This window comes from Alexandromys fortis, unplaced genomic scaffold, assembly GCF_014885135.2.
Source record: "Alexandromys fortis isolate MF-2015 unplaced genomic scaffold, M_Fortis_MF-2015_v1.1 scaffold_26, whole genome shotgun sequence".
NCBI classification, from domain to species: domain Eukaryota; kingdom Metazoa; phylum Chordata; class Mammalia; order Rodentia; family Cricetidae; genus Alexandromys; species Alexandromys fortis.
The window spans coordinates 2,703,836-2,717,152 of record NW_026067894.1 but is presented as its reverse complement, the minus strand read 5'-3'; the positions used below and the strand labels follow the sequence as shown (position 1 = coordinate 2,717,152).

Sequence of the window (13,317 nt, the reverse complement as noted above, 5' to 3'; positions counted from 1 at the left end):
TCACACTGGTACATGTGAGGCAACTCCTGGGTTCTGCTGTTGACAGGAAATACTCAAATCATGAGTTTGGAGCCGGTGGGTGCAAAAGGAATGTTGGTCATACAGACAGGAGGCAGGAGGCTCTCCTTACTCCTTAGCTGAAGTTGAGTTGCTCCTCCTACCTGTGGGAAGCAGGTACCCTTCTCATTTCAGAAGGATATGAGAAGGGTACCTGCTCTGCTCTCTCTGTTGTTTCTCCTTACCACAAAATGTCATCAAACATGAGTTTTGTCTATGTGACCTTGTCCCTGCTGTGTCCACACATGCTGATTATAGTGAAAAATGTCCTGGTGACCATCGTCACAGTCTTGTACTCCTATTTAATGAGATCTCAGAAGCAAAACAGACCATGTCTATGACAGGACATTGAGGAAGCAAGGGGGGCTGTTCATAACCTCAGAGCTACTGCACCCCCAGTCTGGCGCCAAATGAGGAAGAACGCCTACCAGTTGAGACCACTCTGGTTTTACCAGGCCCTTAACTAGCTTTGCAGCCAGCCTGCCATGGCCATCCCTCCGTCTCTCAGAGGCCTTGAGAGCTTCCTTTGTCTTGCTTCTTTCTGTCTTTAGCTTGACAGAGGTACCAGAGTGTAGCCCCTCCAGGCTGACCTCAGTTTCCCCTGCAGGCCTTCCTTGCTTAGGCCCACACTGTATGCTGTCTGAAAGGCCTTGCAGTTTCCTGGTCTGTGAAACCAAGAACACAGCTACGCTCCTGCATCACTTCTTCTCATATTCCAGGTCACAGAGACCTTTGTGGTAGGGTGGCCTAGGGCAGAGTAGGAGACAAGTCGCTGGCTGCACCTTAGAAAGCAGATGTTATTTGGGGTGACTGCAGGCTCAGCGTGTGGCAGTGTAAGTGGTGTGTGGCGCAGGGATATTGACAGCAAGGATGTGAGCTGCTGAGCCACGTCCTGTTCTCCCCAGAGGTCTAGTTTAGTGAAAGCTCAGGTATTAGCTTTCTATTCTCCAGCCTCAGGAAGGACACTGGGGTAGCTCAGTGGAGCATGGTGGCCTAACACCGAGTCACAGGAGGAACACTGCAGGGTTGAACGGCCAGAACTCTTGGAGTTTATGAGACATCTTCAGATATGTGTGAGGGGTGTGCCCTTCCTGTCCCAGGTGACACCAAAAGGCAGAGGCTTCACTTACATCCAGTGTTTGAAGAGAAATGTTTGCCTTGGGAGGTGGTGAGTCCCTGTCTGTAGTAGGAATTGCTTATTCGTTCCCGGCCACCCAGACCCGAAATAATTACACAGAAACTACATTAATTACAAAACTGTTTATTTTAGCCAATAGCTTAGTCATATTTCTAGCTTACTCTTACACCCTAAATCAACTCATTTCTATTCCCTTATGTATTACCACAAGGCTCGTGGTTTAACGGTAAGGTTCTCTGGTGTCTGTCTCTTTCAGCAACTACATGGCATCTTCCTGGCTCTGCTTACTCGCTCTATCTCTGTTCAAATTTTCCGCCTGACTTTTTACTCTGTTAAGCCATTGGCTGAAAGCAGCTTCTTTATTAACCAATGGCAATAAAACATAAAAACATATTCACAGCATACAGAGGGAGGCCCACATCACCTGTCCCTGGAACTGTGTGAGCAGAGACTTTTGACAGAGATATATGTCATGAATCTACTCTTAAACTGAGGAGTGCGCCCCCCCACCCCAGGTTCTGTGAGTGAGACTGGGAAGCACGCTTTAACCAGCTGATTTCCACATAAGGAAATGGTCTTTGGCACCGTGTTAGTGCCAATTGATATTCCTGGCTTGGTTTTTTGCCTTTGTTTGTTTAGGCATTTGGGGATTCCTTTTCTTGTATCTGTGTATGATGTGTGCCTGTGCAGGCGGGTACCCACACTCATGCAGAGGCCAGAAGAGCCCTTCAGGACATCTTCCCCTGACTGCTCCCCACCTCATTTCTGTCAAACTCGCCCTTCAGCCCGGGTAGCTGGTCCTGAGCTTCCAGGATCTTCCTGTCTTCTCCCCCAACCCTAAGTTCACAGGCAGGCATGGCACACACAGCCTTGCTTGGCATTTTGTTTTGATTTTGTTGTTTTTGTTTTTGAGACAGGGTCTCACTATGTAGCCTTGGCTAGACTGGAATTCACTCTGTATACCTAACTGGCCTTGCTGTCTTGGCCTGCCAAGTGCTGGGATAAAGGAGTACACTACCACATCCGGCCTCAACTTTTCTTTTTAAATTTACATTTTAATGTATTTATTGTGTGTGTGCATTCATGTGTGCCTGTGTACATGTATGCGTGCACATGTGGACAGTGTAGGAGTCAGTTCTCTCTTTCCTCCTGTAGGCCCCGGGAATTGGACTAAAGTCATCAGGCTTGGCCTTCACCTGCTAAATCACGTCACCAGCCCATGCCCAGCTTTTTTTATGTGGGTGCTGGGGATTCAATTAGATCCTTATGTTTGTGCCGCAAGTGCTGTTCACCCATCAAGCCATCTCCCCAGCCCCACACTGTGTTTGTTCCAGATAGAGTCTCGCTGTGTTGTCTGGATGACACTTGAATTCTTGACCTCTCTGCCTCAACCTTCTGAGTGACAGGCTTATAAGTGTGTTCAGCCATGCCTGGATGGCTTGCTTTGACTTAATCCAGCTTCAGAGGAAAGTCCACCTGGCATCTTTGCGGCTTCCCTCCTTAAGCTTGTGATGGTCAGCATCCTGGATAGCTCAGATCTAAGTTCACCAGAGTCTATGACTGAAGAAGGCATGTCTCTGCACCCTAGAACCACAGCTGGTTTCCTGGACAGTGCTGAGGGTCAGTTCCCAGGAAGTCTGGCCTGGCCTTGCCTTTGGTGCCTTTTTGAAAGGCTGTGACCCAGGACTCAGTGCATTTGAGTACTCAAACCTGGCCACTGTCCCAGGAGGCAGGATCATGGGCCAGCTTCCAAAGCCACTCAAGGCCCATCTCCTCATTCCATCTGCAGTTCAGGTTAGCCAAGGCTGCAGATTGGGTGGGTCACAGTTACAGCTCAGATTCCCAAAGCGAGTTTCTATCCAAGGTCTCCTCTGCTCATCTCAGCATCAAACACTCCATAAAGTTCTGAGGGCCAGAATGCCTCTTCCGAATTCTGTAAAGTCGGTCACTCTGAGTGTATTATGTTCTGCTCTTTGCTCTGCAGTGCTGACTGTGAGCATGTGCATGACTGACAGTGTGCAGCTGGAAAGGGGTTTTCAGGGGAAAATCGCCCCAACTCAGAAGAGAAATGGTGATCCAGTCCAAGGATCTTAAGAAGAGTAGAATGGGCTCGCGAAGGTGCATAATTGTGACTGGGGTCTCACTGGCAAAATGCCAGTCCCTCTGAGGCTTCTGCCTTGCACTTTCTCCCTTCCAGTGCAGAGGTGCCTCCATCATTCAGTGATCACCTCATCCTTCTCAGATGGACTATAGCTTCTTCTTTAACCCCACAAGACCACTCCACGGGCCTGTTCTCCTCAGATACTGATTTCTTCCTCAGCCAGAGCCACTGAGACTTCTGATGGGACCAGTCTGCTCCTCTGACACACACCCCCTGGTGATCTGTCATTGAGTCTGCTGTGAGGCTTTCTGGGACTCTACTCCCCTCATGGCCCAACCTTGTCCAGGACAGCATCTGATCTGGACAGCGTCTCCTGATCTGAGCCACTCACTTACCATTCTGACAGTGTGCAGTGATTAGATCCCTATGTTGTGTCCCCTTCCCCTAGTTGGGAGGCCCAAGAAGAGCCATGCTTTCCTCTCTTAAGGAATGTTCTTCTGCTGCAAGAGCCCGGTAGTCTTTCCTTCCTGGATCCCATCTCACTCCTAAGAGAACTGAGGCTTTTGAAATTGTCAGCACCTCAAGTTAGAGAAGTTAGAGCTCTTAATGGCATCTCCTAGAACCCCCACCTCTCATGCTTGGCCGTGTTGGATCCCATAGTCTTGTTGACATGCAAGGCTGGAGAGCAGGCCTGGAACCCTGGCAGAGCCACCTCATTGAAATAGCATGTTAGCATTTAAACAATAAACAATATTAATACTATTTGACTCATTAACTGTACAAAGGCTAATCAAAGTGCTTCCATGTGTGTGCTGTTAGTTCTGGCGGGCAACGCCTCCTGTGGCTTCATGTGGTTTCAGACAACATTTTAGCACATTCTTAAAATACCCACAAAAGCCTTTATGTAAAAGCTCATAAATGTGAACCACATAAAATTATTTTTTTCCTTGTTTCATGTCACTGTGATCAAAGTACAGTAGGTAAGAATAAATTTTCAAAGCCTTGTTGAGGTCTTCTTTAATTAATGCTTCACGCACAGAGTAAAACCATAAACCATATAATGGGGGTGCAACTATTTGTGCGCCCCACAGCCACGTCCTACCCGACAGTCCAAGGGTAGTAATGACAGTGCTCACCAACAAAGCTGTGGCTTCTGAATGATTCCAGAATGGCCCTTCTGATCACCTGAGCTTCAGTCCCTTTGTATTGGACATTCATGTTGAGACTTGCAGCCACTGTGAGTCCACAGAGGTCCCTCTTGGTGTCTGGAATCAAGTCCATTCTTTTTTTTTTTTTTTTTTTTTTGGTTTTTTGAGACAGGGTTTCTCTGTAGCTTTGGTGGCCATCGCAGAACTAGCTCTTGTAGACCAGGCTGGCCTCGAACTCCCAAAGATCCGCCTGTCTCTGCCTCCCGAGTGCTGGGATTAAAGGCGTGCGCCACCACCGCCCGGCTTCAAGTCCATTCTTGAGTTGTTGTGGTGTTAGGGCCCTGTCTGAGGAGCAGAGTCTCAGCAGATCCTCCCTGCCCCCACAGAGAATACCCTAGTTCTCAGGGAGAGCTGGCAGTGGGGCCTCTGCTCAGTGCAGCCACAGAGCCGTATGGAAAGTCAGATGGCCTGTGAAGATTCTGCCGATGGGGCACTAGCCACCATGGAAAAGGGCTGGGATGAACTACCTGGTGAAAAATGCCACGCTCGGCCTGGCCCCATCCCTCACAGCTACACAGAAATGCAACATCTCGGTGAAGACTGGAAGGAACTTTGGAAAACTTGGATTTGTGGGAAATGCCAATTTATGGTATTATGGGCTAATTTTTAAATTTCCTTTTTTGTGATCTTGAAAAAGTTTTTAATACAGGGAGGGGAAGCACACAAAGAGGTCACCCTTGGGCTTACATTTTTTTGTGTGTGTCCTTCGGTTTCAGAATTTTGAAACTCTAGACCCTGAGACCCTGCCTGTGTGTCCCTTAGGGGAAGCTGAGAATACCTGAGAGAAACTGCCAGAGCAGACCCAAGCTTCAGGCTGCAGTGCTGGGGCAGGGGTAACCCCTCCCACCTTGTAAATGCTCTTGTTTTCTGTCAGAACAGAGGGCACAAAGGGTGGATCCTAGGGGATTCACCTTAGGTCATCTGTTGCTATTGAACTGGTCACTGGCTAGTGTTGAAAAAAAGCTTTCAAGGCACCAGTGCTTCTGCTGATAGCTGCCAAGGCAGCCTAGCCAACACCCGGAAGAGTGGCCCCTAACAGGAGCAGCCCTGCCACGGGAGTGCAGCTTTCTGAGCTATGGGTGAGTGAAGTATGGGCCTGTGCTCTCCAAGGCCAAGTGGGCAGAGCAGAAAGGAAGCCTCCCACAGCCCTAGCATAAGAGCAGCCTCGGTCTTTAGAGACGCTTTCTGCTTTTACTCTGGGCTGCACCTCCTTCCTTGGCTTGCAGCTGAGGCCACAGAACATGAGAACAGTCAGAAAATCTTGCTACCATGAAGCCTCATCCAGTAGAGTTGGCCCAGAGGTGACCAGCTAATCTTTGCACATTCCAGAACATTCCAGATTGGCTTGGTTTGTGCCTCAAAGCACAGTACTTGGTTTCCCTCATGTTCAGGGACAGAGGGGCATTTGTAGAGAGTTTCTGAACAAGAGAAAGAATGAACGCCTTAGAGTGGAATCCAAGAGCCCCTTTTTAGCCGTTTGAGCACTGGTCTCACAGGTGCCCATCTGTGCCCGTGAGCGGCATGTGCTCTGCCCAGCGCTTGGACACATAACTGACCAATACAGACGTTTACTGGGCAGGCCTGCTATGTCCCACTCCATCTGGTGGGAGACAGGACCAGAAATTCAGTTTGATCTCCTTCACAGTAGAGGCACCGGAAGTCGGAAGTGGCCCTATCACAGTGTGTGTGTGTGTGTGTGTGTGTGTGTGTGTGTGTGTGTGTGTGTGTGTGTGTGTGTTGGGGGGGGGGGGGGGCAAAGATACAGAAACAGAATGGAACCTTGTCAGGGGGTTAGGAGTAAAAGGTAGACCAGCCATGACACCTGTACTATGTGGATGTGGGGGAAGATTGGTGTCTTTCACAGGAAGGGAACTCTAGCTTCATCTCCTCAGTTACTCTGGTATGTACCTTATTGGGGGGTATTGTTGGTTTGAAATAGTTTTATAGTCAAGGTCAAATTGCAGAAATAGACTGGGCAGCACATGGGTGGCAGAAGCAGACAGATCTCTGTGAGTTTGAGGCCAGCCTAGTCTACAGAGAAACCCTGTCTCAGGGATGGGGAGTAGAGGTGGGATTGTAGAAACAATGTAGCCGGCCCACCCTCAGTGCCTAGTGATGTCAGTCCTTGAATGCCCAAGGCCTTTATATAAAATGACAGAGTAATTACACAGGACCCACACCCCTCTGCCCGTGTATTCTGAGTCATTTTAGATTGCCCTTTGTTGCTGTGGGACAGAGCCTTGCTCTGTAGCTCTGGCTGACCTGGAAATCAATGTATAGCCTGGACTCAAACTGCTGCTTATCTTGCCTTGACTTCTCAAGTGCTGGGATGCCAGGCATATGCGCCCATACCTCAGACGTGTGCGCCCACACCACCGAGATTCCTGAGAGCACGAAAACTCCAGTGCTGAGTTAACAACAGTTGCACTGTCCTTAGAGAATCAGAAGGCGAGAAAGTCGGTGCATGATTGGTACACGTGGCCTTTTCATTTTTTTTAATATTTATTTATTTATTATGTATACATTATTCTGTCTGTTTGTATGCCTTCTGGCCAGAAGAGGGCACCAGACCTCATTTCAGATGGTTGTGAGCCACCATGTGGTTGCTGGGAATTGAACTCAGGACCTTTGGAAGAGCAGACAGTGCTCTTAACCTCTGAGCCATCTCTCCAGCCCTGCCTTTTCATTTTTTAACCAGATCCTAAGCAGGGGCTTTAGGTATGGAGCTAAATACCCCAAAGAATTCCTGTGTTTTCTCCTCCTCATTCTCTAACATATAGCTTCTTTTTTAAATATACAACTTTATTGTGACCTAAAGCACACTTGTTAACTTTGGATCTATTTCATTTTACTATCAAAAGCAATAATTTTCATACCAGTAACCCTAGTACTGAGGGGACCAAGGCAGGAGTGTGAGTTCAAGGACAGGCTGGCCTGCGCCTGGTAGTGAGAGCCAGAAACCACCCTCCCACCCCAGATAGTCATTTGTTAGGTGTCCACTGACCTTTCTCCCCCTTTAATGTCCTGGTATTGTTCCTGCATCCCAGATTTGCACAGTAGGCCTCTAATACCCTCCTTAGCGTAATGTCCCTGACTGCGTGAGTCATAGGCAGAGCCAATCAAAGGACTGCTGGCACCAGCCCATGTCTGCCTGAGGGTCACCACGCACCATGGTGCCAGCCCCCTGACCCCTGAGGTTAGAGAAGCATTGGCCCTTGTGATGAGGAAAATATACTGGCCACAAGATGTGATTACCTGGTGTTGCGTTGGCTGGTTATCGGCAGAGTATGAGGTCACAACAGCTGGCCATCCATGTGTCACCCACCCTTAGACTTGGGACCCTAGTATAATGGCCGGTTCGTTCTTCCCCCTCCTCGGTTTCATCTAATCTGTGGGTTCTCAGTGTTGACTTGGACCTGAGGAGGAAGGGCTATCCCACACGTGACCCTCATTTCTGTCGGCTTCTGTAACAAGTCACTCTGGGAAAATAGCATGATTGATTGCTGGTAGATGTGGGGATGTGGGGCAGGCTTGTCAGCCTTCATGAAAGACAGATGCTCCACGAGGTGACAGTTGATTACAAAAGCTGTGTTTTCCAGTGATGGCCAAGTCTACTGTGAGGGGCACACACTGTGCTGGATCTTGTACTGGGGAGGAAGATGACACCCAGAGAAGTTCAGTAAGCTTGCCAGAAGCACCAAGCTCAAACTCAGAGACTGATCTTCCATCTCCCTGGCATCTAAGGCCTTGCTTTTCTGCCTCTGCAGCCATGGGATGGCCAGGGCATGTCAAAAGGTCTACCCTGGCACCGTGCGAGGAAGGTTCTTAATCCTAGACAGGTGTCCCGGGCATTATCTAAGCTCACCATTACTGACAGCCGTCAATGGGCATTGTCGCTTGCAGGTACTTTGAAGGTGGCGTCTCATCTGTCTACCTCTGGGATCTGGATCACGGCTTCGCTGGAGTGATCCTCATAAAGAAGGCTGGAGACGGGTCAAAGAAGATCAAAGGCTGCTGGGATTCCATCCATGTGGTGGAAGTACAGGTACTGCCCCCCAGTGCATGTGCCACACCCTGCGTGGCAGCCCTGATCTCCAGATGCTTCCACAGGGAGATGCTAGGCTATGCGACCCCACTAATTCCAACAAAATGCCCATAGCCATTTGGATGAACATAAGTCAGGGGAATAGTACTTACCGAAGCTGAAACTCCCCAGATTGCTTAAGGCATGATTGCAGATCTACCCTACAAAAACCATGGGAATTTTATAAGGGAGGAGTGGCCTTGGCATGGGGGTGGGGCATGGCTTTCTCCTCAGCTCCCGTTCACCCAGGCTATGCTTGCTCTCCATCTTCTCCCCCAGGAGAAGTCCAGTGGTCGTACCGCCCATTACAAGTTGACCTCCACGGTGATGCTATGGCTGCAAACCAACAAATCCGGCTCAGGCACCATGAACCTGGGAGGCAGCCTGACCAGACAGGTAGACCTTGTGTTCCCGCCTCTTGCCAGTGCCCTCTGGTACTAGAGCATATGGCCAGCTAAGGGGGACTTCTAGTTCTTGCCTTACTGTCCTTGAGCTGCGTGTGGCTACACACCAGCTGCCTCCCAGCCAGCTGCTTGGTGTAGTAGGACTGAGTGATTGCTGCTTGTCGTCCACCAGGGCTTGCTGTCATCTATGCTCACGTTTGCTGGGTTTGCCAGCAGTCAGACTGGACTCCACGTGAGCTGCTTCTTGCAGTTCAGTCCTAGCTGCCTGCTCCCCAGCCTGGTCTGAGTCCCACGTGTTGGATGTGGAGGATTCTGGGTGGGGAACTCTTCAGCTCTGTACGCAGATTTGCCAAGTTCTACCTGTCTATTGCTCCCCTGTCCTGCTAGCAGCCACATTCCATGATGTCTCTTCTGGCTGTGAGCAGAACATAGAGCTTGGCCTTCCTGGCATAAGCCTCTCTTAGCAGCTATTTCAGGAACTACTAGAGGCACCTAAGCAGGTTTCAGACCCTCAGCACTCCATCCAGAGTTTCATGTTTATAACCTTGACACCTTCTGGACCCTTTACACACCTGCGCATCTTAGGAGAGGGCTTTTTGGCAGGAAGCTTCGTGCACAGGAGAGCAGACTAAGCACAGCACGGGGCCTCAGGAGCAGAAGCACTCACGAACTCCTGTTCCTGAGCGTCTGGCTTCTGAAGAGCCTCCGCTCCACAAGATTATTACTCTGGGGGCCGGGACGAGGCTCGGTACTCTCCAGTAGTTCTTGCCTAGAAGACTCACTTCACAGGACCAAAACCACGCAAGACAATTCTATGTTTGATAGCTCTTAAGAGAAAACCTTTGCAGGAGAGTTTAGATTAGGAACTCTTATGTAGGTCTGCAGTCTGCAAGGGCATCTACATGCATCTGAAAAACAACAGTGCAAAGCAGGATAGCCAGTACCAAGCCTGCACATCTTGCAACTATGGGAGCCTTAGAGTCTCCCATGGAAAACCCTACCCGCCTCTGCTTTGTCAAGGGTTAGCAACTGTAGGGAGCCTACATCCTCAAGACAGACCATCCCAGGCCCAGCACAGAACCAGGCATTAGTACCCAGGGCAGAGCCCATCCTGCTCTGTGGACATGGCCCCTTGACATAGGCAGGCCAGCCAAGTCCTCCAGCAGCCAGGGCCACTGCAGCCTCCCCTCTCCTTCTCCCTGCCACCCAGTGGATGGGCAGGAGCTCCTAAGTCCATCCGGAGGCTGCTTCCTGCCTTCCTTGCTGCTGGAAACTGTCTATAATTACACCTGGTGTACAGTGACCTGCACAAATATTTAATCCTCCATCTTCCTGATAGTTTAAATCAGGGCCGTCCACCATGGCCAGCATCTGGCCCTGCCGTACTCAGTAGCTCTGCCAAGCCAAACTCGGCCTGGTGAGTGGCTGTTCTCGGCACACCTTGTCCACATCGCCTCTGCTGCCTTGTGCTCTTGGGACTTTACTGAGGAAATCCATGCTTCTGTCATCATCCTGAGGGCCAGAGCCATAACTCATTCAACAGGCATCAAAGCCGAGGCTCTGCTCCAGTACAAGTAACTTACAGAGCAAGGAAACCGAGCCGTGGGGGTCGACCAGTGCACGGGAGCAAAGCACAGCAGGCAGGGTGGGGGGGGGGGGTGCTGAGGGCTCAGCTGTGAGTCCCAGATACACCCTGGGAAAGTGTCTGTGGCCTGACCATCCCCTTAAACTACATTCTAGCCAGTTGCCATTCCCACTTAACAGGTGAGGAAACTGAGGCCCATGCTATTAAATAATTGACTAGAACAAAAGTGGCAGAGCCTGGATTTAAGCCCACATATGTCTAGCACAATACCCTTCCTTCCACACACTTTGAGTCAGGGCTCGGATGACCTCCATTTGTGAGTGACAGGGAAAGAGGGTAGTCCCCTACACACAAGTTGACTGCACAGTTTTGGTCACTCTTACACCCACTCCGCATGTCAGGAAGGGGGGCCCTTGGTTGGAGGAGCTGTCACACCAGGCCTCTGGTGCCAGGCTCTGACCTTGCATGCCATGCTGTCCAGCTGTCGAGAGACTCCTCATCAGGGAGGAGCAAGTCCCCATTTCGCCAGTGTGGCTCTTCCCCAGCAGCCTGACCCCAGGCACTTCCCAAGGTCCCAAGTTTCCCAGGCCCCCATGTACAGGAAAGCCAAGGGCTATTTCCTCCAGGGTCCCCTCCTGGCAGTAGTTGAGGTTTGCTTCTTGTCCTCTTTTCCTTATAGTTTCTGGGGAGGGAGTTGAGAACCCCTCTTGGCACCTGTCACTGTGATAAATGGCCCTAGCTGCTTGTCTTAGCTTTTCAGGATACCCTGCTGGGAGCTTTGCCTCATCCTTCACTGTGTCCTTTTGTTGCCTCCCTTCAGAGCTGTCTTTTGGGAACATCAGTTAGATGGGAGAGAGGCTTTCGGCAAACCCTGCATCTGTGGGGCTGTGGGCACGGCCTTTCTGGACCTCACTACAGCATCATTGCATCCTCCTGCCAGGGCAGACACCCCATGTGAGGGCGGTGGCAGAGGTGCCCCTTGGCAGGCTGCCACCGAGGCCCCAGCTGGAAGGCCAGGGAACAAGTGACAAAGTGCTGCTTGCCAAGCCCTAGATCGGAAAGGGAAGCTGCTCGGAGAGGTCACTTTGCTGTGTGACAGCAGAGACGTGGGAATGAGGCGGACCACAAATCTCCGGAAAGAGATCCAAGGACTTCCATCCGGGGCAGGGCTCTGCAGATGTTCGCCTCATTTTCTTTTCAGATTCTAAATATTTAGACAGGAAGGTGGAATGTTGTGTTGAGTGGGGAGATTGGGCGTTTGCAGGCAGACCTCCCTTATGAGCCACAGGCTCCAGTAAGAAGCCAGCCGCCAGCAGCCTCTCCTGTGGACCCTGGCCCATGGCCTTTCCCTGTGGGTGTTGGAGGAACGAAGGGTAGCACAGACCTTTAGAGCCAGTCTGCCTTGGGAACAGCTCCCAACAGTGGGCTCTGGACCGTGAGTGGCCTGGATGGTGCCATTTGAGTGGTGCAAAGTCTAGAAGCAGTTGAGTGTTTTTCAAATGACCTAGGACACAGTAAACCAGAAGAGCCTGGTCTGGCTGTGGAAGGCAGGGGAAGAGACGAGGGGCCAGGGTGCTGGGTTTCCACAAGGCCAATGAGGTTGGAAGAGACCCATCTCATAACTTCTGAATCTCGGGTTGTGGGTTTTCCTTGCTTTTTTGGTAAGCATTATACAAAATCCACCCACCAGAGAGGTCACCTCAAAGAAAGCTGCTTTCAGAATCCTCCATAACTTGGTCAAGGCTCCAGCTCTGTCACCTCACAGCCGTATGACCACACAGATCCTTTCACTTTTCATCAACTGTGGGCTTGATGGTGTCTATTGAAAGCCTTTGCTACTCTGACCCCTGGTTTCCACCCAGGAAGGAGTAGCTAATTCTGCAGTTCCCATTGTATCTTCCAGAAGAGCAGCTGCCAACTCTAAAGTTGTACAGTCCTCCCCTCCTCTCCAGCTGGGTGGCAGGTTTGATCCTAGCCGGACACAGCCTCATGTCTATGGCACAAGCTGGGCATAAGCCATGGGGCCCTGGGCATGGGACTTCATTAACGAACAGTGTGTGCTGCTAGGCATACCGTGGCATTGCGTGTATGTATGGTCATCCCTTAGCATGCAGTAACAGCAAGGGCGTGGAGGCGCAGGCAGACGCTGTACTGCTGAATGGGCCTTCCTGTTGGCTTGAACAAACTAGAAAAGATACTCTGTGCCAATGGGAAACACCATCCACCCCGTTTGAGGACAGCAACCACCAGATCCAAGCACACTTGTATCTTTCCCATCTTAGCTGCAGAGAGGGGGAAAGGGTCTCACTGGGGACAGGCAAGCTAGGCCCTGACTCCAGACTCGGTTGGAACCACCTTGTGGAACATCTGTGCCGCCACAGAACATAAAAATGTTTTCCTTCTGGCAGCTTCTTTTATGAGGGTGTAATAATATATGCATTACAAAAATAGTTCTGTTCCTGGTGGGTCAGCGTTGCCAGCAAGCTGACCCCAGCCAGGTGTGGAGAGGAGGGAGGCAGTGGGGGCGGGCAAGGGGGCTATGGAAACTGCCTGCATGTGCCAGGATCTTGAGTTTAGAGGCCCCCTGTGTGCTGCTGGGGAGTACTTCTGCCCACCCCCCCACCCCCACCCCCCAACACACACACACATACACTATTCCTTTGAGGGTCTGGTGGTTTCAGCCTTTCTCTGCTGGAAGGTGGCTCTTGATTCTGAAGTAAAAAAAAAAAAAAAAAAAAAA

The 13,317-nt window shown here is 50.6% G+C and overlaps 1 protein-coding gene across 2 annotated transcripts in view; it reads left to right on the top strand.

Moving 5' to 3' along the window:
• Positions 1–13,317, top strand: part of Capzb (capping actin protein of muscle Z-line subunit beta) — a 106,995-nt gene that overhangs the window by 87,588 nt on the left and 6,090 nt on the right. For both annotated transcript variants that reach the window (XM_050153009.1, XM_050153020.1), the window contains exons 5-6: positions 8,408–8,549; positions 8,868–8,984. In XM_050153009.1, the coding sequence (XP_050008966.1) occupies positions 8,408–8,549; positions 8,868–8,984 (259 nt within the window). The remainder of the gene's footprint in view (positions 1–8,407; positions 8,550–8,867; positions 8,985–13,317) is intronic.